This window comes from Sus scrofa, chromosome 18, assembly GCF_000003025.6.
Source record: "Sus scrofa isolate TJ Tabasco breed Duroc chromosome 18, Sscrofa11.1, whole genome shotgun sequence".
NCBI classification, from domain to species: Eukaryota; Metazoa; Chordata; class Mammalia; order Artiodactyla; family Suidae; genus Sus; species Sus scrofa.
In genome coordinates this window covers 29,271,779-29,294,867 of record NC_010460.4, presented here as the reverse complement: position 1 = coordinate 29,294,867, position 23,089 = coordinate 29,271,779, and the positions used below count along the sequence as shown (strand labels likewise).

At 39.6% G+C, this 23,089-nt stretch overlaps 1 protein-coding gene across 5 annotated transcripts in view; it reads left to right on the top strand.

Annotated features, from left to right (window-relative positions):
- Positions 9,373-23,089, top strand: part of ST7 (suppression of tumorigenicity 7) — a 257,080-nt gene continuing 243,363 nt past the window's right edge. For 2 of the 5 annotated variants that reach the window (XM_021078413.1, XM_021078410.1), the window contains exon 1: positions 9,380-9,632. In XM_021078413.1, the coding sequence (XP_020934072.1) occupies positions 9,482-9,632 (151 nt within the window). In that variant the 5' untranslated portion in view covers positions 9,380-9,481. 5 annotated transcript variants of the gene reach the window in all.

Sequence of the window (23,089 nt, the reverse complement as noted above, 5' to 3'; positions counted from 1 at the left end):
AAACTTTATGGAGTTAAATAACAATCTCCCCCACTTGTGGTATATATTTGCATCCAGGGATTGATACACAGGCTAAGAACCTTCTAGAAACATAGCTATAGTGGAGGTTCAGACATATGCAGTTATATAATAATGAACTGAAGCAATTGTAAAGGAAGCTGGGCAGAGACAGGATGAAGCTTCAAGGAGAGTGATACTGCTGAGAGTGCTCAGATGAGGCAGCAGAGCGAGATCTCCATCCCGAATTATTTTAGTACAACCTGCTGCAATAGGCAGCAATGTTGTTAGGTGATTTAAGCAATGTGGCAATACTGAAATATCAGTCAATATATACATTCTCCAAACCACTGGTCCTTAAAGTAGGGTGCAGGCAGTCCAGGAGGACATATACAGTCTGTTGAGTTTTAGGAAGGGAATGCTAAAACTTACATTCAACTCATCTTTGAGAAGCATGTATATCTATTTTTATCATGTACATAGGGTATTGGTATGTGGAACATACACACTTGTAAATAGATATATGTAGTTTGGGGGTGGGTTTAAGTTTGTTTGTTGTTTTTTTTTAATTGTTGGCCCAAATTTTGGAGACCATTTCTCTAAGCCTACATCTTCATTCATTAAACATCAGGTTGCTTCTGCTCTTTCATGATTCAAATCCCACCACAGCTGGTTCATATCTGGATTTGGAGTTTCATTTGCTTACCTCAGTTTTCTCCATCTGTAATTTCTTGGAACCCAGGTATTTTCTGAACCAGAGTAAAATGACAATCATAATTTGCAAAAAGAAAAGATGGTTTTCTCAAATTTAGATGTCTTTCTATTGGACATTTTTATTAAATAATCCTACCTATTGCTGTTATTTGTTTTCCAGAGTCTTAGTAAATAATAAAACAGATGAATAGGTAAGTAGAAAATTAGTAAGAAGGAACCATAAGGTATAGGTTTTATTTAGCTTGTCTTGGTTTTTTAATAGATACATGCTCTTAGCTATGATTTTTTAAAAACCGCAGCTTTATAATATACTCATATATTTATTCTTTCCTTGTATGATGGAATTAAACTTATCAGCATAGTAAAGTTCCTTAAGGGCACTAGACTCCCAAGATATGCTGATGCCTGGAAACACTTGAGAAGCCTCATTTTGTTTTATGGCTTTGATAGCTGGTATCTTTTTTTTTTTTTTTTCTTTTTAGGGCCTCACCAGCAGCATGTAGAAGTTCCCAGGCTAAGGGGTCAAATTGGAGCTATAGCTGCTGGGGCCTGTACCACAGCCACAGCAATGCCAGATCCAAGCCACATCTTCGACCTACACCACAGATCATGGCAACACTGGATCCTTAACCCACTGAGTGAGGCCAGGGATCAAACCCACAGCCTCATGGATACTAGTTGGATTGGTTTCCACTGAGCCAACATGGGAACTCCTAGTATCTTTTAATAGCACTTGGATGAGTAACTTTTTCAGCTGACATAAATTTTGTTTATATGTAAAGAAATTGATAGCTGTAAGAGCAGATTTTGAGAGTAGACAAGGGAAGGAAATAAAGGCTGTAAGTAGTTGAGGAAGAGAGATGGCCTGCTAGGAGGTGTGGGAGTCCTTCTACCTCCCAGCTTGCCTTACACAAGTTGAAAGAAAACTTGGGGTCATTTAGCAAAACTGTGACTAGGGCAGGGTGGGGGTAACCAGGACATAGGACTTTCAGTTTTAAAACTAGGAAAGTCCCAGCAAACCTCATGCAAACTCCCTCCTTCTGTATGGTCCCTTCCTACATGACAAGCAAAAGCTATTATTGTTCCCACTTTACAGATGAGGCTTATGTCAGCTAAATATCTGTTAGAATACTCTCAGTGATCTCAGTGATGGGAAGCTAGCTAATGGGTCTGGTGGAGACCTCTTTCTGAAACGGAAATATTTTCCATCATTTACACGCGTTGTTCCTTATGTGAAAATCATACAGCGCTTACATTAAGTCTAGGAAACCAACTTGCTTGAGAGGTCAAAAATCAAATAACCCTATCCATTCACTCTTCAGCTCAATATACATAATCATTTCAATCAACCCAGCATTTAAGACCGGTATTAAGCTCCCAAGGGGATGTGATAAAAGAACACGAGCCAATGAACAAGTCTATGAAGAATATTTGATAAATGTATCTAAACATGGTAGTCCAAGATAAGAGTCTCTGTTGGAATAAAAGTGTAATATGAAACGGCATGTGAGAAATAGGAGTGCAGATAATTAAATCTAGGCTATAGCAAGTTATTTCCTATGGTGTGTCCGATCAGTCAGACTTGACAAGTTAATTCAAATTGGCTTGATTATGTGGATCTCTTTAGCTCAAAGATTCAATGACAAACTTTGATCAAAGAGAAAAAATTATACCATAAAAAATAGTATTATGAAGATAATTTCGAGGGGGAGGAAAAACTCAAGGGAAGCCACAGTTTCAATTATAATCCATATTCACTGTCATTATTAATAAGGAGATAAATCCCATTATAGTTAAATGTGCATAAAAGGTGCTAAATTTAGTAGCTCTGAAATAGTATTGCAACACAGAATAAAAGGGAAACCTGGAATAATTTTTGCAAGACGAAGTAAAGAAAAGAGGTTAGAATTAATATTGGAAATACAATTGATTTAGTTGGAACGAGCAAGTGCATTACTTAATACTAGCCTGGAATGTGCTTTAAGATAAAAATAATATGATTTTTCTTTCCCCTCCTTTTTTAGATTAGGTTTCTACACAGCCCAAATACACCAGATGATTGTGAAATTTTCACTTTAATTTGCATGCCTAAGTATAGTTCCGCATTAGAAATGAGAACAAAATGAAATGTAACTGATAAAGTGTAAGGGAATATATCTTGGTTAAAGAATGAAATTATTGATCAGAAATTAAAGAATAAATACTCTGTGTCAATAAAAATAAATTTAAGCTTATATCATGACTATCAGATTTTTCTTAATTCTACCAATAGTTTTATAACATAAATTTAACCCAATTTCTGGATTTTTTTCAATGTAACAGATTGTTTAACTGATGAGTCTAAATTTATCAGGTGCTTTGGAAATTTGTGTGCATTAACTTGAAATTTGAAGCCAAAACCCACAAAATAACACGTCATGCACAGTAAATAGCCAGTAAATAGCATATTAATTAATTTTGTGCTTGTCTTGGAATTATTTTATATGACGGTTATCACTAGTGCTGGGTATTTTTGAAATCCTGTAATTTTTAGTAAAGATATATCTAGATGTGACTCTGGTTCCTGAAATTCTAGCCAGTCATGGACCAAATTATATGCAGTTTTAAAATAAAATAATAAAATTGGGATAACATGATGTTTTACATATACAGAAAATTTCAGACAATGGATTTTTATTTTGACTAAAAGTGCTTTGATTTTTAAAAAATACATTTTGGTTTGAGTATCGAGAATTTTTTTTAAAAAAGTATACTATTATCATTTCTACACTATTTACAGTGCACCAGAAAAACCATCCTCTCTTTTTTTTTTTTTTTAATAGTTTGGCTGCCCCCGCAGCATGTGGAAGTTCCCAGGCCAGGGATCAAACCCACCTCACAGCAGCAACCTGAGCTGCTGTAGTGACTGCCAGATCCTTCACCTGCTGTGCTACAAAGGAAAAAATCAAAACCAGCCTATCTTGCAGTATCTTTTTAAGAGTAAAGATAGTGAATAACATAGTCAAGAATTAATAGAGTAATAAGTTTTAAGGTAAATAAGAACTAGGAATGTAATGTACAACATAAGTATAATTTCACATATAATATACAAACACTGTTGTATGTTATATGTGAAAGTTGTTATGAGAGTAAATCCTGAGAGTTATCACACACAGAAAATTTTTTTCTATTTTTTAAAATTTTGTATCTATATGAGATTATAGATGTTCACTAAATTTATTGTGATAATCATTTCAAGATGTATGTAAATCAAATCATTATGCGGTACACCTTAAAAATACAATGCTGTATGTCAATTGTATCTTAATAAAACTGAGAGAGGAGTTCTCACTGTGGAGCATTGGGTAAAGGATCCATTATTGTCTCTGTTGATCCCTGAGAAGTTCCATATGCCACAGGTACCAAAAAAAAAAAAAAAAAAAAAAAAAAAACCCAACCTGTAAGAAAAAATAAAAATAGAACAGGTTAAAAAAAAGAATAACTAGACTAAGTAAAGAGAGTAGGTAATGTTACCTCTTATGATCGGTTAGCCTGGGAAATAAAGGATCAGACAGAACTTCTGAGGAATGCTTAATTTATACTTCTGGTCTTGTTTTTGTTGAATACATCTGATCTCTGATATCCCTCAGAATTTTGTTTCCTTTTTTCTTTTTTGCCATTCCTGTGGCATGCAGAAATTCTTAGGCCAAGAATGGAACCTGAGCCACAGCAGTGACGATGTTGGATCCTTAACTGCTAGGCTACCAGGGAACTGGTAAAATTAAGAAGACAAAAGCAAACAAACAAACACCTCATTTATCTCCCTTCGGACTTCTTTCTTAATTATATTTCAATACTGTAATTGAGAAGAGTGTGTTGTTTCTCTACTTCTTTTCAGAGGAATTTTATTTTTTTTCTTTTTTGTTGAAAATGAAAAACTAATCTCCACAAGCTAAAGCAGGATTTTAGGAAGAAGATATGGACAGGTTGCCTTCAGGGTTTTTTTTTTGTTTGTTTTGTTTTTTTGTCTTTTGTCTTTTTGTTGTTGTTGTTGTTATTGCTATTTCTTGGGCCGCTCCCGCGGCATATGGAGGTTCCCAGGTTAGGGGTTGAATCGGAGCTGTAGCCACCGGCCTACACCAGAGCCACAGCAACGCGGGATCCGAGCCGCGTCTGCAACCTACACCACAGCTCACCGCAACGCCGGATCGTTAACCCACTGAGCAAGGGCAGGGACCGAACCCGCAACCTCCTGGTTCCTAGTCGGATTCGTTAACCACTGCGCCACGACGGGAACTCCCAGGTTTTTTTTTTTTTTTTTTTTTTAATTTTATTTTTTTAATTACTTTTTTTTTTTTAGGGCCACACTCACAGCATATGGAGGTTCCCAGGCTAGGGGTCGAATCCGAGCTGTAGCCACCGGCCTACACCAGAGCCACAGCAAGCGGGATTCGAGCCATACCTGCGACCTACACCACAGCTCACGGCTATGCCGGATCGTTAACCCACTGAGCAAGGCCAGGGATCAACCCTGCAACCTCATGGTTCCTAGTCGGATTCGTTAATCACTGTGCCACGACGGGAACTCCGAGAAAGTATATTGTCTTAAAAATTAGAAATGGCAGGAGTTCCCTGGTTGCACAATGGGTTAAGGATCCAGCATTGTCACTGCTCTGGCTCTGATTAATGCTGTGGCATGGATTTGATTCCTGACCCAGGAGCATGCCTCAGGTGAGGCCAAACAAACCAGTTAGAAATGGCAAATTCCCTTTCAAATCTAAGTCTGTTCTACTGGTTTTCAAAACTAAACTAGGTTGATTTTCACTTATTCAGTTCTAGGTAAATCACTAAATAAGATTAATCAGGAGGTTATTCATGAACATATGTATTGACTAATTCATAAATTCAACCAGTGAATGTGGGTGAGATTTTTTTATTTTAAATAACCCCTCCATCAGAACAGTTATTTCTTACATTTAAATCTCAGATGAACTCTGTAAATCATTCACAAAAATATATTCTTAAACTTGTAGCAAAGTATAAAACTAAAGACTATGACAGCCAATATATGCAGCTATACTTCCAAATACCAATTACAAAACAAAATAAGCAATAGATAAGTCATTTTAAAGAAACTTAAAGTTCATGATTAATATTCTGGTTTCTTAATTCAGTTCAGATATTTTATCAGACTAAGATGTACATATTTTAACAAAACATATGAACCAATTTAACAGGAATTTAGAAGTAAATTGTTTTTGACCTGATTCCCATAAATGGTCATTTAACTCCTATTATACAATCCACAGGTGGTTACACTTCGTGAAACAAACTTTCAAGGAAGCTCACTAGATGGTGGAAGACCAAATCTTTAAACTCTTATCTCTGAAGTAAATTCAAGGACAGTATCTTTGTAAGATTTGGAATTTCTTTTGGTATAATTGATTTTTTATACTTTCACACAATACTCAGTAGATATTTACTGCCTAGGCACTGTGTGCCAAACTCAGGACTATTTATAATAGAGGTAAAGAGGTCTGAACTAAACAACAACCAATTGCTTAAAGGCTTCAGTTTACTAACGGAGAAGAAAGGTATCAACTGGATGTTGTGCTAAGCATTTTTGATACGCATCTCATTGAATCTTTGCAACAATCTATGCAATAGGTAACCCTTAGCACAGGTGAAGAAACTGGCTCAGGGAAACTCAGTAACTTGTGAAGCGCACCCAATTAGTGAATGGCGGGACCAGGAATAGAGCCCTTCATTGCATGGCTTTAGGCCTGTGCTTTAATAGCCCACTAAAAGATTCTGGTGCTGCAACTCAGGGTGGCATGGGAGTTGGTGTCACAAAGGAGGTGACATTTCAAGTGCATCTCCAAATAAGCTGTGTTCAGGCAGTTGTGGCAGGGAGAAAAGGTTGGGTAGAGGGATAGCACAATTAAGTATGTTATAGGCAGGTCCTGTGGAGCAGGTCCAAAGATGTGAAAGAAAATGGTATGTTTGCTGAAATGCTGATGGTAAGAAGAATGCCTGGGGTGGGATATGACACTACATAGGTTGGTCGGTGTGCCCTGCAGGGGTCTTGTGTACTATTTAGAGTCTATCCTTTAGGAGTGGAGTGGAAAGGCCTTAAGAGGTTTTAAGCAGAGTGAGCTGTCAAATTTGTCCTTTAAGAGGTAACTCTGTCAAAGAGATTTGGAAGAAGTTGGATTGGAGGGTGGGTGGTGAGGGCTGGTGGTGGTGGTTGTGCTGGTTGTAGGGAAACTGGAGGCAGGGAGCCCACTGCCTTGTTCTCTGAGAGGGTCAGAAAATGAGAGACTAAAAGCTACGGAAGGGGAGTAGAGAGATCGGACAGATATGAAGCATACCTTAAAATATTGATGCCATTTGAATGTGGAGAGGAAAGGAGGTGAGTGAGAGGGAGGAATCTGGATGGAATAATCCTCAGACTCTTAAATTAGGGAGTAGGAAGGGGGATGCCCATTCCCTGATGGGACTCTATGAGAAGGAGCAATCGGGGATGGAGAAGTAATGAATTCAGTTTCAGATGTGATGAGCTTGGGGTGACTGCGAGTCAGGCCACTGGGAGACCGTCAAGTGGTGGGGGAACATAGCTGGGATGTCACTATTTCATGAATGGTCTCACTCAATAGCCACCCTTTACTTTTTGTCCTTACCCTGCCTTGCCTGTAAGTCACCAAGCCCTGTCAATTCTACCTCCTTAATATTTCTTTAATTTCATTTATGTAAATCTCTGGATTGGTCATTTGGATTAGTAGTACAATGCCAAATATCCGTGAACACCTTAGTACTTCTACAAGGCCCCTCAAAACCAGACATTCTTCAGCTTTATCCCTCTTGACACTACTCCATGTAGCGCCTACACTCCAGCCATATGGAAGCAGCTGCAGTTCCCAAGAGATTGTGTTCTCTCTTGATTCTGCATCCAAGCACAAAGACATGTCTCCAACCCCAACTCTCATCTCTGGCTGCACACCAGGGAGAGGCAATGATGAGTAAGACAAGACTGACCTTCCAGGAGTAGCTAGTAGACAATCAGAAAATTGTGGCTCAACTAGTCATCTTTATGTCCCTTCTTTGAGGTTTACTGACAGCAAAAACCAGGTCCCAGGATACTCATTTAAATTAAGTTAGCAATCCTATTGCAGAGAATCTGGTGGGTTACTTAGTCGTTACATTAAGATAATGTTTCAAGTACTCCTGTTGTTCTATCCTACTGAGAATTGAGGCATCATTGTTAAATAAAAAACTGTTTGGTAGAATGCTGCAATAAATATTTATGAAAAAGTATCTGTGTATCAATTTCTCTTGTTCTTGCCTGTATCTCACTACTCTAGTAGACCAGATGTATGGAGCAACCAGTAGCTGAGAGACTGAAATTAGTGAAAATATAAGAGTAGTTCTATTATGTACCCCATAATACATAAAATATATATGTAAAAAGTTAAAGGAGCTTTATTATGAAGGAAACTATAAGTAAGGAAAACAAAATGTATAATAAAATATTCTGCTTTATGCTCAGAATTCTAAAAATGTCTTGGCTGTAGGTTGGATTATCTGCAATTGCTTCATCACCATCCAATACATACAAAGTGAAATTACTTATGGGCAGAAATACACTTTAAAATGTCATTTGGTAAAGGCAACTTTTTATTCAGGATGGACCAAAAACATTTATAATTTACTTCTTGTTTAAGTAGCCAGTTCAGAATAAGCCAAAATTATCCCAGAGAGTTGTTTAAAAATAGGCTGTTATTTGAACTGTCATCACCCCCTGAATTGGAAGATAAACATTCTTCTTGTCAAGATTTCTTATTCAAGGAAGAAGAAAGTAAACAGTGTGCAACCCAAATCTTGCTTAACAGAATGATTTATCTTCACGGAATTTCCATTGTCGCTCAGCACATAAAGAACTTGATTAGTACATGAGGCGGCAGGTTCCATCCCTGGCCCTACTCAGTGGGTTAAGAATCCAGCATTGCCCTGAGCTGTGGTGTAGGCTGACGGCTACAGCTCCAATTAGACCCCTAGCCTGGGAACTTCCATGTGCCCCGGGTGCAGCCCCAGAAAGACAAAAAAAAAAAAAAAAAAAAAAAAATACAAAAAATCTATATCTATATATAGATAGATATTTCAGGCCTACTAACGGGTGACAGGAGCACATCTGTTTTTTTCTAGTTGCTCTAGGTTTATTCATCTCTCTGATCCTAAATTCTGAAAGGAGTAGAACGTTGAGTTTAAGACCTCAGACGCTGGCAGTCATCACACTACAGATGAATTTTGGCTCAAACTGAAGGTAAACCACTCAATCCCTTTGTGCCTCAGTTTTCCTTATCTCTGTAGTGAGGGCTGGTGAAGGGATTAGGTGAGATTATATAGACTTTGGAACAGTGCCTGACATATAGGAAATCCGCCACATATGTGAGTTTCCCCCAGGGTGTCACTTGGCCTGTCTAAATATTAGCATAACATAAATGGCATCAGAACGTGAAGGGCAGGGGCCACTGGTAGGATTCTGCCAGGAGAGCCACTTGCAGGACTCCTCAGGGAGTTAGCAAATACGGCTGGAAAAGGAAGGCAAGCGCGCCCGCGGTCGGCGCGCGATTTCCCGCCGCTCCCGCGTCCCTGGCGGCGGGCGGGCTTCGGGGGCGCCCGGGCCGCGGCGGCGGCGGCGGCGGCGGCGGCGGCGGCGCGAGCGGCGCCTCCGGGCCGGTGAATCATCCCGGCAGACACCGAGAGCCGCGGCAGCAGAGAGCAGCGCCGAAAAATGGCTGAAGCGGGCACGGGCTTTCTGGAGCAGCTCAAGTCCTGCATAGTTTGGTCTTGGACTTATCTCTGGACTGTGTGGTTCTTCATCGTCCTCTTCCTCGTCTACATCCTGCGGGTGCCCTTGAAAATCAACGACAACTTGAGCACAGGTAAGGCCCGGGCGGCCGGGCCCGCGGCGCTCGCCCCTCCCCCGCCCCGGAAAGTTTGTGCAACTCGCTCGGGGCCGCGGCCGGCGGGGGACGGCCGGGCGCGCGCTCGGGGACGCGCCGGGGCCCGCGCACGGGACTCCAGGGGCCACCCGCCGAGGACACGGCGCCTCAGCCGGCCGGTTTGGGCTGCGGAATCGACGGGGTATGCGGGGGTGGCCGGCGGCCTTCGCGGCCCCGCGACCCCGCGGAGGTGGGCCTGGCCCGCGGCGATGGCTCCCCGGCCGGAGGTGCTCGTCGGCGGGCGACGGAGGAGACGGAGGTCCTCAGCCAGGGAGTCCCTTCGGACGCCGCCTCGGCGGTCTGCGCGTGAACCCCAGGGCTCCTCAGAGTTGGACCGCGTCCCTCCTCACACGCTGTCGGCCGCGGGTGCCCAACGTCCGAAGTGTAGTCGGACGAGGCGTCCCTCCCCATCCCCGCGCGGCGCGGCTCGGCCCGGCCGGTCGGTCGCGGGCGCCCCCATGAGGGTGCTGCCCGGGGGTTCCCAGCGGCGAAGCCCCCAAAAGGGGCCGGGGCTGTCTCGGCGGGCGCCCTCCGGGGGCCGGGATTTGGGCGCTGGGAGTGGCGTGGGGAGTGGCGTCGCTCTCCTTTAGTCTGGGAGAGGGATTCTCGAAGGTACTATCAGGGTTAGGGATGACGTGTCAGGTTACCAGAGGGAATGTCAAAAGGACAAACGGAGAGAAAGGAAATCTGGAATGTGTGATGGTTTTAAATGGTCTGTCTCTCCCCGTCTTTTTCCTTTCTCCCCACCTCCCTGAGGCTTTGGTAATATGTCCAGAATCTTAGATAAAGGTCCTTGTGCTGAGAAGCGAGCCCCGCACGTCTCGTATCCAGTGTTGTAAGTGCAGAATGTAATTGGAAAGGGATCTTAAACTTGCAGCCAGCCAGCTGAATCATTAAAAAGCAACCACAAAGAAAACTCACACCAATAGTAACGCTCCAGAGACAAATCAAAAACCCAAAGTCTATTTTGCAGGAAGGGTTATAGTTCCTCTCGAAATCTGGCCATGGTTGTGGATCTCGTTAGAAAGGTTTTTTTCTTTTTAAAAATTTCACAGTAGTTTGGGAAATGATTAGTCTTGAAGGTATATATATGCGAGCGCACGCACACACATACACATTTTACCTAGTATGTGATTTACATACTCTTGAGGATTGGGGTCTGGAAATGCATTTTTCCTGTGTGTTGTTAACTGCTCTTACCACAATTTTTAGAACACTTGAGATAGTGTACTCATTTGGTTAGGTACTTGTGCTTTTTAATACAAAACCTCAGACGCCTCGATTACTCTAACTCGAACTCATGTTTATATTTACATTTGTTTCATAGTGTCCTTTGCTGTGGTATTCCTGGGGCCCAGATAGGATCCTGTACCTTAGAATCATCTTATCATTTTTAGAGGAGATGCACAGCCCTTGGATTCAGTCATCCCAGTTAATGGCTTTCTGCTTTTCATCTTTTAGAGTGGCTGCTTATCAAAATACTGTCTTCCTTGCTTTTGGCAAATATATCTCCAAGATACCTCCTAGTCCCAAAGTCCTGTAATTTTAAGAAGGTCCTTGAATATATGTGGCAATGGAATCATATTTCTTGTTAAGTGGTTGTTTTTTCTCCCCAAAAATTCATCATCACATTTTTTTAAATGTGACTGTTTCTCATTTAATACACATTAAAAAATTTTATTTAAGAACACACCTTTATAATACTACATTTTCTTAACGTAGGTTAAATAATCATCTGTGTGTAGATAGGTGCGCATGTTCGCATAAGTGCCACATACCAATGCTTTCTACAGAACAGGCAGAAACGAAATTCCTATTGGAATTTTGTAGTTTTTAAGGAAGAAAATTGTTAGGTCCTCTCCCAGCAACATTAAATCTAGCACTTCTTACAAGCACCTCTGTTAATTTGCACAGTGTCATTTCTCATTTGGGATTTTAAGTATAGGGAAAATATGAAGATGAGCAGGCCATCTGGACTGAATTTCATCAGACACATGATAGAGGGAACCTGAGATTACTTACTCCAGTGAGGCAGGACTTCTCTTTTCAGTGTGGTTTTGTGTACATTTTAGTCATAAAGGAGAAGCTTACAGAGAGCCCTTGCCTCTCTGCTGTTTCTGTGAGAAGGTAGGGGGAGAAGGGGACATTGGACCCACCTGTGGTAGAACTTGCCCTTGCAGGGAAATCTCAGTGGGTTCCAATGGGATTAATTTTGCTGTTCCTAAGCCCTGTGGTGCCTGTTCTTCCTGTGATGGTGAAAGCACAAGTCTCTGGAGAGGCTACTGAATCTAAAGCTACTTTGCAGGAGCTGTGGGTGGCAGAGACCTCCTTCCTCAGGGAAGCCAAGGACATAATCACAGTGAGGAGATCTGTGAGGCAGCCGGGAGCCAGGGCTTCCATGACACGGGCCCAGCTCTGTACCTTTAAGGTTGTGAAAATCTAGTAAAAATGTTCCTGAGTTGCTTTGGGTGTCTACTTGGCATGTTCTCAATAGCTTGATTACCTGTGAACAACTTTAATATTTCTAGCCTCATTTGATCATATTTTGTGGTAAATGTGTTTAACCCCATACAAAAAAATACTCTTTTTTTGTTTGTTTGTTTGTTTTTTTAGGGCCGCCCCTGCAGCATATGGAGGTTCCCAGGCTAGGGGTCGAATTGTAGCTACTGCTTCCGGCCTACACCACAGCCACAGCAACACAGGATCAGAGCCGCTTTTGCGACCTAAACCACAGCTCACGGCAACGCCAGATCTTTAACCCACTGAGCAAGGTCAGGGATCAAACCTGCAGTGTCATGGTTCCTAGTCAGATTCATTTCTGCTGCACTGCAAGGGAAACTCCCCCCATAATATTCTTGAATGTCTTCTATGCATGGGGCACTGTGACTGGTGCTAGGATGGAAAACATATTCAGGTTTGGTAAACTCAGGCTAAATAGGGAGTTTACAACATGGTCCAACTTCCCCAGATGCAAAGTGAACTGGGACACGGCAGTGAACTGGCAGTGAACTGGGTCTTAGGGTATAGTCTGAGTTGAGGACGTAGAAGGGCAAACCTCCCAAGTGACGGAACATGTGAAAGTGAGGGTCAGATTTAGAAAACTGTGAATCAGGTAGAATTAAAAAAAAAAAAAATAAAGAAGAGAAAGACTTTAACAATGATATCTTTGCAGCTCTTGTACCATATATATAGTTTTCCAAGTAAAAATGCCTTTAATGGTATTTCTTGGTTTCATTGTTCTACTTCCCTACCATCTGGGTTTACTTGACTGTCATTAAATTGAGCCTGTGCCATTTAGGGATAAAGTTCAAAAAAATTCACGGTATTCTGTTAGACTACACCGAGAAAACTTTATGTGGGCAGCCAAATCTTTTTTTTTTTAATTTAAAATTTTAATTTTTTAATTTTTTAAATTAAGGTAAACTTGATATATATGTTATAGGTGTACAATATAGTGATTCACAATTTTTAAAGGTCATACTCTGTTTATAGTTATAAAAAACTTGGCTATATTCCCTGTGTTGTATAATATATCCTTATGGCTTACTTTATACATAATAGTTTGTACCTCTTAATTCCCTACCTGTATCTTGCTCCTCACTGCCCCCCACTGGTAACCACTGCTTTGTTCTATCTGTGAGTCTGCCTTTTTTTTTTTTTTTTTCTGCATCTGAGACATGCTGAAGTTCCCAGGCCAGGGACTGAACCTGAGCCACAGCAGTGACCCAGCCTTCTGCAGTGACAGTGCCAGATCCTTAACCCTCTGTGCCAAAAGAGAACTCCAACCCTGCTTCTTTTTTTTGTTGTATTCACTATTTTTTTGTATTTTTTAGATTCTACATATAAGTGCTATCATACAGTACTTGTCTTTCTCTTTCTGACTTATTTCACTTAGCATAGTACTTTCCAATCCTTCCATGTTGTTGCTAATTGAAAAATGTCATTTTTTGTGTGTGTGGCTGAGTAGTATTTCATTGTATATATATAAACCACATCTTCTTAATCCATTCATGTGTTGATGGACACTTAGGTTGCTTCCATATCTTGGCAATTGTAAATAATACTGGTATGAACATTGGGGTACACATGTATTTTTGAATTAGTATCTTTGTTTTTTTCGGATGTATGGAATTGCTGGATCACGTGGTAGTTTTATTTTTAGTTTTTTAAGGAATCTTTGTACTGTTTTCCATAGCGTGGTTGTACCAACTTACATTCGCATCAACAGTGTACAGGAGCTCCCTTTTCTCCACGTCCTTGCCAACATTTGTTATTTGTTCTTTTTGATAATAGCCATTCTGAAGGTGTGAGGTGAGATCTCGTTGTGGTTTTGATTTGCATTTCCCTGATGATTAGTGATGTTGAGAATCTCTTCATGTGCCTGTTTGCTCTCTGCATTTCTTCTTTGGAAAAATGTCTGTTCAGGTCTGTTGACCATTTTTTAATCATTTCTTTGATGTTAAGTGTATGAGTTGTTTGTGTGTTTTGGACATTAATTCTGTCATATCATTTGCAAATATTTAGTCCTATTCAATTGATTGTCTTTTTGTTTTGTTGATGGTTTCCTGTGCTGTGCAAAAGCTTTTGAATTTAATTAGGTCCCATTTGTTTATGTTTGTTTTTATTTCCTTTGCTTTAGGAGTAAGATCCAAAAAAATATTGCTATAGTTTATATCAAAGAGTGTTCTACCTGTATTTTTCTCTAGGAATTTTATGGTTTTCGTCTTACATTTAGGTCTTTAATCCATTTTTAACTTGAATGTGGTTTTGTATATGGTTTTAGAGAATGTTCTAATTTCATTCTTTTGCATGTAGCTGTTCAGTTTGCCCAGCATTGTTTATTGAAGAGACTATTTTTTACCCATTGTATATTCTTGCCTCTTTTGTTGTAGATTAACTGATCATAAGCATGTGGGCTTATTTCTGGGCTTACTGTTGTGTTCCATTGATCTATATGTCTTCTTTGTGTCCCATACTTTTTGGTTACTGTAGCTTTGTAGTATAGTCTGAAGTCAGGGTGTTCAATTCCTCCAGTTCTGTTCTTCTTTCTCAAGATTATTTTGGCTGTTTAGGATCTTTTGTGTGTCCATACTTGTAAAATGAATTTTAGTTCTGTGAAAAATGCCATTGATAATTTTATAGTGATTACATTGAGTCTGCAGATTGCCTTATGATTATTTTAACAATATTGATTCTTTGTTTTTTTTCCTTTTATAGCCGCACTGTGGCATATGGAAGTTCCTGGTCTAGGGGTTGAACTGGAGCTGCAGCTGCTGATCTATGCCACAGTCACAACAATGCCAGATCCGAGCTGCATCTGTGACCTACATTATAGCTTGTGGCAATGCTGGAAACTTAACCCATTGAACGAGGCCAGGGATTGAACCTACATCCTCATGGACACTATGTTGGGTTCTTAACCTACTGAGCTACAATGGGAACTCCACAATATTGATTCTTCCAGTCCAAGAACATGGTAATCTTTCCATCTGTTTGTATCATCTTCAGTTTCTTTCATTAATATCTTATAGTTTTCATAGTACAGGTGTTTTACCTCATAGATAGGTTTTTTCCTCAGTGTTTTATTCTTTTGATGTGGTGGTAAATAGGATTTTCTCCTTAATTTCCCTTTCTGATGGTTGTTATTGTGTAGAAATGCAACAGATTTCTGTATATTAATTTTGTATCCTGCAACTTTACCAAATTCATTGATGAGCTCTAGTAGTTTTCTTTTTTCTCTCCTTCCTTCCCTCCCACCTTCCTTCCCTTCTTCCTTCCTTCCTGGGCCAAGGATCAGATCTGAGCCACATTGTGGCCTATGCTGCAGCTGCATCGATGCTGGATCCTTTTAACCCACTGTGCCTGGCTGGGGATTGAACCTGTATCCTGGCACTGCAGAGACACCTCTGATGCTCTTATACCACAGTGGGAACTCCTCTAATAGTTTTCTGATGACATCTTTAGGATTTTCTATGTATAGTATCATGTCATCTGCAAACAGAGACAGTTTTGCTTTTTCCTTTTTAATTTGGATTCCTGTTATTTTTTTCTTGTCTGATTGTATGGCTAGGACTTTCAATACTATGAATAAAAGTGATGAGAGTGTCATCCTTGTCTTTTTCTTGATCTTAGAGAAAATGCTTTAGCTTTTCACCACTGAGTATGGTGTTAGCTGTGGGTTTGTCATATGTGGCCTTTATTATGTTCAGGTATGTTCCCCTCTATGTCCACTTTTTTGGAGAGGTTTTTTTTCTTAATCACAAATGGATGTTGGATTTTATTAAAAGCTTTTTCTGCATCTATTGAGGTGATCATATTCTTCAGTTTGTTACCATATCACATTGATCAATTTGTGGATATTGAAAAATCCTTGCATCCCTGGGATATATCCTGCTTGATCATGGTATATGATCCTATTAATGTATTGTTGGAATTAATTGGCTAACATTTTGTTAAGGATTTTTTCATCTATATTCTTCAGTGATATGGGCTTGTGGTTTGTGTTGTGTGTGTGTGTGTGTGTGTGTGTGATATCTTTGTGTGGTTTTGGTATCAGGATGATGCTGGGCTCATAGGATGAATTCTGAGTGTTCCTTTGCAATTTTGGGAGGCAGTTTGAGGAGGATAGGTGTTAGCTCTTCTCTAAATATTTGTTAGAATTCCACCTGTGAAGCCATCTGGTCCTGGCTTTTGTTTGTTGGGAGTTTTTTAATTCAAATCTTAGAATGAAAAATAAATTTTAATAAAAGCGAAGTTGAAAACAAACATATCAGGAACAGCACACAGTGGTTAGCTTTAATAATTAATTTTTGATGTTCTGCCCTTGACTTGGATAGGAGAGTGTTAAAATAATTTTATGACTTGCTGAAAATAGAATGAATGTTTAACAAGACTTAAAAAACCCAAATTACATTATTACTTGTCAGTTTTCAAGTGAGTTAATATCCTAAAACAATGCTTTTTGAAAAGCACAGAAAATTATTGTAGATAGGAGCAGTAATGCAGGATATTTTTCAAGAAAAACAGGAACATAGATTACCCTTTAAAAAGTAACACTGTAATTTGCTTTATATTGTGGTGTTGATACCACTTTCTCATCTATCCTATTCTGAGGTTTTAGATGCTGGATTAAAACATTTTGCATGATAACACCTTTTCTTACATGTACTTTTGCCACTTTTGCAACAAGCAGAGAAAGTGATTTTCCAGCTCCTTTTCTGTTTCCTGAAAAGCAAGTTTCCAAGATCTTTTAAGCCCATTTCATTCCTTTCGGAAAACAAATATAATAATCTGACCTAGATTTTGGATTATGTTATAAAACTTTTTGTGTTAATTTAGATGATAAATGCAGATAGAAGACTCTTACATTACTGAATGGCAATATGCACAGCTTTAGGCGCAGCTCAGATTTGAGTATTTTCATATTGGAAATAGTTGCTCTAAACTTAATTAGCACTTTGGATTTCTTCTCTCAAGGCCCTGCTGCAGTTTACTAAACCTAGGTTTTTGCCCCTGCTGTGTTTGTTGTCTAAAATGTTTTCCCCATCTGTAAATCCCACACATCCTTCAGTGACTAGTTTTGTATGTTGTCTTCTGATTCTTTCAACTAAAAGTGAAATTCCTATAACTTTCATTGTATGTTGTCTGAGAAACATGTTGGCGGTTTTTATCTTGCATGAATTATAGTTGTGTGTGTATGATACATGTGCATCAGTGTTTGGGTATATGTGTCTTTCTTTCTGTATACGTGATTTATAGCTTCTACTAGACTCTAGTTCTTCATTTTCCAGTGTACGTCCTTGAACATAATAGTTCCTTTTCATTCATTGGATGAATCAGTCTCCAAGTTGTGGTGTAACCAGTGAGTTGGGAATGGAACATGGAATTGATAGAACACATTATGGGGCATGCGCCCTATTTAAGCTTTTAGCTTTAAACCGAGGTCAGAAACTGTCACAGAAACTTAAGTTCTTTGGCGGGTTAGATGAATCTAATCCATGGTCATCCACTTTATAAATACATAAAAGGACAGTTTTATGATTGTCAGCTTTGAGTTGAGGATATGTTCCAGACATCTTAGTTTCCCTTACTTATTTTTGGAGACATTTCTCTCAGCTATTAGTGAAGCTGAATGATGCTTTTTTCTTAGGCTTTCAGTTTCTGTATGTGTACAATGATAGCTTTATATTCCTTAAGATTCTTTTTAGCCCCAGAATTCTGCTTCAGTGCCATGGGGTAAGTTTCATTAAGTGCAGAGTCTATAACCAAGGAAATACATAAACTCAGTGAACATACATATTTTTCCAAATTGGATTCTAATTCTTAGAATCCATATTATGTAGCTTCTTTCAAAATGGCTTTCCATTTCACTGAAAATAAAATCCAAATATGTTACCCTGACTTACAAAGTCTGACGACCTGACCCCTTCCTACCCTTTCCATCTGAACTTTGCTACCCTTTCCCATGATCACTATCCTCCAAACAGTTGTGATTCTTTTTCTTAAACCTACCTTCCTTGTTCTTGCCTTGTGGCCTTTGAATAGCTGTGTCCTCTACCCAGAATGTTTTCTTACTTGATTTTTGTGCGATAATATTTTTGCTATTCACATCTCTGCTTAAATTCACTTTTTTTGAGAGGCTTTCCCTTAATGACCCAATCTACAGTGACCATTCAGTCACCATAATATCACCAAATTTGAATTCTCTGTATAGCACTCAGCACTGTTTTAGTAGTTCTTGTTTATTTATTTATTGGATTCTCATAGTTGTCCACCAGTTTACAGTTGTGTGACTATAAACTCCATGAGAGTAAGAACCTCATTTGCTATGTTTTATCTGTCTCATTGTGCATCTTTGGGATCTTGAACAGTGAGAATTTGGGCCTAACATATGCTTGTGTGTATTTGTTGAATGAATGAAAAACTCTGTTGGTTGTGGTGACTCAGAAGTAAAAGTCTCCTTTAGGAAATAATTTTGGAATATGTCATATAGTAATTTCTTATAAGATTTAGAATTGTGTTTACTGACTCCAAGTTATAAAGATTACTTTGAAATGTTTAGTGATGTTCCAAAATACTAATACATGTTGATCTGTTATTTAGGGGTAGAATTTAAAGAAGGCTATCCTTCTGGTCCATGCTGTAAAGTAAATTTAATACAAAGAATGTCAAAAGTAAAAAATTGATTGCATTGGGAGCCAATTTGTGTAATATAACCTGGAACTTCCAACGAAGAAATTTGCAGAGTTAAATGCCTCATTTTATCTGTAAGAATGGAGCTTGGGGTTCTGCCGACGTGATAAAAGTTTTTGTCTGTAGGGAAGAATAGAGTAATAGGAGAAAAAGTTGGTTGGGACATTTTTTTCCCCCACATTCTTAGCACGTGGAAATTCCTAGGTCAGGGATCAAATTCCTGCTGCAGATGCAACCTGCGCCACAGCTGTGGCAATGCCAGATCCTTAACCTGCTGTACCACATGGGTGCTTCCTGGGACAGTTTTTAGAACAATATTGTCAGACATTATTAAATTTACAGAAACATAATTTGCAATTGTTAGAAATACTCAAGCAAAATTAATTTAGTTCATATATTTGCATATACCCTCCTCTAACAATAGAAACCATATCTGAGCTTATATGGAAAGCCAAAGTGAAAATACTGTTAGCATTATAGAAATTTGCATTATTGCCAATTTTACTGAAATGCTTCTTTTTCCATAAAGTACTGTATATCTTTTGAAATAAGGAAATATCAGCTGTGATGAGATGAGGGGAGCATTGGATTTAGAAGATTTCGTTTCAAATTTCAGATTGCCGAATTTTTGGGTAATTTGGACTAATTATAAGATTCTTTCCTTGTTTATTAGGTGAGGACAGTAAGTTTTTTGTTTTTTTGTTTTTTGTCTTTTTGCTATTTCTTGGGCCGCTCCCGCGGCATATGGAGTTTCCCAGGCTAGGGGTCTAACCGGAGCTGTAGCTGCCAGCCTATGCCAGAGCCACAGCAACTCGGGATCCGAGCCGAGTCTGCAACCTACACCACAGCTCACGGCAACGCCGGATCGTTAACCCACTGAGCAATGGCAGGGATCGAACCCGCAACCTCATGGTTCCTAGTTGGATTCGTTAACCACTGCGCCACGACGGGAACTCCGGGACAATAAGTTTTATTTTTATTTATTTATTTTTTTAAAAAGGATCCATTATTTATTTATTTATTTATTTTTTTTTGTCTTTTGTCTTTTTGTTGTTGCTATTTCTTGGGCCGCTCCCGCGGCATATGGAGGTTCCCAGGCTAGGGGTCTAATCGGAGCCATAGCCACCAGCCTACACCAGAGCCACAGCAACTCGGGATCCGAGCCGAGTCTGCAACCTACACCACAGCTCACGGCAACGCCGGATTGTTAACCCCCTGAGCAAGGGCAGGGACCGAACCTGCAACCTCATGGTTTCTAGTCGGATTCGTTAACCACTGCGCCACGACGGTAACTCTGGGACAGTAAGTTTTGTTTTGAACTCTAAATGAGAGCCTTTAGCATTGAGCATAGCACATAAATAGCATTAGCAGCCATGTATTGTATACCTGGCTGTTCTAGTCCATTTCACTGACTTTGATTTGTGGTCATTCATTGGTTAATTCATTCATCCACTTGTTTGTTTAATTCATTTGGAGTGGCACATGCCTATAAAATTGAAGTTACGTTATTCCTGTTATTTGGACACAGTCTCATATGAGTTATAGTTCTCCCAGTTTCTGCACTTGTTTTCAGTGCTGAGCAATTAACATCCTCTAGTATATTGCCTTGTTCAGTACTGCTTTTAGGTATATTTTGTTCCCTGTGATCAAGGATCATGCATGGTGGAAGTCAAATCTTAAAAATAACATCAAGTATAAATCTGTTGTTAGAACTAGGAAAGGATGAGGAACTAACCTTTATTGAGTTATTACATGAACCAGGCACCATGCTGCCTGCTTTATCATTGGATGTTAGGCTCCCTGGGATTGTCTATGAGTCTGGTTCTATCCCATATAAATAGCTACATAGCTGGTATTCTCTTTGTACATGTGGAATGAAAATTATTCAAAGCAGAACAAGTATTAGTTATAATACTAGTTGTCCTGTTAAAGGAAGCTACACAAATGAACCCATTTAAAAGATGTTTTGATGAGAAAGCAGCTTGATTTATGAGTAAGAATGAGAACTTGATGAAGACTTTTGGAAGGGACAGTTTCTCTAGTATACTCGGAAAATCTTGAGGGCAGGGATTATGACTATCATCTTTGTGTTTCCATCATATAGGCATTGCTCATGATGATACACAAAAAGATGAATGCATGAATGACTTTGGGTGTTTCTGAGGTTTTCCAAGATTGATGGCACTGGTGGTCCTTTTCTTAGTTCACTTCACTGCCTGAGGTTTTCTTTCTCTTGGTTCAGAGGTATGTTGCTAATACTCAGCACTCAAGGAGTGCTTACAAATGAAACTCAGAGAGATATTTGGCTTACAAATGAAACTCAGAGAGATAGAAGGATTCTTCTAAGATTCCTGGAGCAAAAGTTTGAAAACGCGGGGGGAAAAAGAGTGATCCTGTGTATTCAGAGGAGGTGATTGCCTTAGGTGGAACCAATGGAGAAATTCAGAGCCGGAGAACACTAAGGGTTGGTGTAAGCATGGCTGGTCAGATGGGTCAGAACAGCTCAGTGATTGTCCAGATGTGGGGCTGGAATGGGGTTGATGACAGAAAGTGGGCAGCCGGGCAAATACCTCAACTTAAGGAGTGCTTCTCCTCCTTCTCCCCCTCCTTCTCTTCTTCCTCCCCCTTCCCCGCCTTCTTTTTCTTTTTGTGGCTGCACCTGTGGTATATGGATGTTCCCAGGCTAGGGGTCGAATCGGAGCTGCAGCTGCAGGCCTTCTCCACAGCCACAGCAACGCTAGATACGAGCTGCATTTGTGACCTACACTGCAGCTTGCAGCAATGCCGGACCGTTTAACCCACTGAGCAAGGCAAGGGATCTAACCCGTGTACTCATGGACACTAGTCAGAGTCTTAACCTACTGAGCCACAATGGGAACTCCAACAAGCTTTTTTTGGGAGGCTGCAGAAGTTCCCTGGGCCAGGGATCGAACCTGTGCCACAGCAGCAACTCTCACCACAGCGATGACAACACTGGATCCTTAACCCACTGAGCAACACAGGAACTTATACTTCTTAAATAGATTGTAATAGGCACAACCCTGAGCATTCTATGAATATTCGTGTGGTTTAGATAGTTGTCTTTGGATTTCCAGATTGGTGAAGGATGGGAATGCACCTTCCCATGAGATGGTAAAATGAATGAGAAAGTGCTTTGTAAACTGTAAACTACTGCAGTCCAAGGCATCATAGTAGGTTGTTTCTTAAAAGTTTATATTCTGTAGGCTTTGTCTCTCATAGTGAAATGACAGGTTAAAATATATAGTGGGATCTCATTTATCCTGGATATTCTTTCTAAAGAATAAATACATTAGACATATTTCCAAAGAAGAAATGTAGATGGAGAACAGGCACATGAAAAGATGATCAGCATCACTAATCATCTGGGAAATGTGAATCAAAACCAAAATGAGGTATCACCTCACACCTGTTAGAATGGCTATCATCCAAAAGAACACAAACAACAAATGTTGGCAAGGATGCGGAGAACAGCATACACTGTTGGTGGGAATGTAAATTGGTGCAGCCACTGTGGAAAGCAGTACAGAGGTTTCCCAGAAAACTAAAAGTAGAAATACCATGTGACCCAGCAATTCCACTTCTGTGTATGTATCCAAAAACAAAAACAAATACTCTAAATCAAAAATATACATGCACCCAATGTTCATAGCAGTCTTATTTACAATTGTATTTACAATTGTATTTACAATTGCCAAAGTATGGAAGCATCCTAAGTGTCCATCAACAGAAGAATGGATGAAGATGTGGTATGTATATACAATGGAATACTACTCATCCACAAAAAAATGAGATGTTGCCATTTGCAGCATCATGGATGTTCTTGGAGGGTATTATGCTAAGTGAAATAAGTCAGAGAAATACAGATACTGTATGACAGCACTTATACATGGAATCCAAGAAATACAATGAACTAGTGAATATAATAGAAAAGAAGCAGACTCACAGGTATAGAGAACAAACTAGTTGTTACTAGTGGGGAGAGGGGAGAAGGGAAATATAGGGGTAGGTGATTAAGAGGTGCAAACTATTGGGTGTCATATAGGTTCAAGGATATATTGTTCAACAAGGGGACTATAACCAAGATTTTGTAATAACCATAGATGGAAAGTAACCTTTAGCAATTTTATTAAAAATAAATTAATAAAGTCCAAGAATTATACTAAATAGGGTAATGGATTATTGGA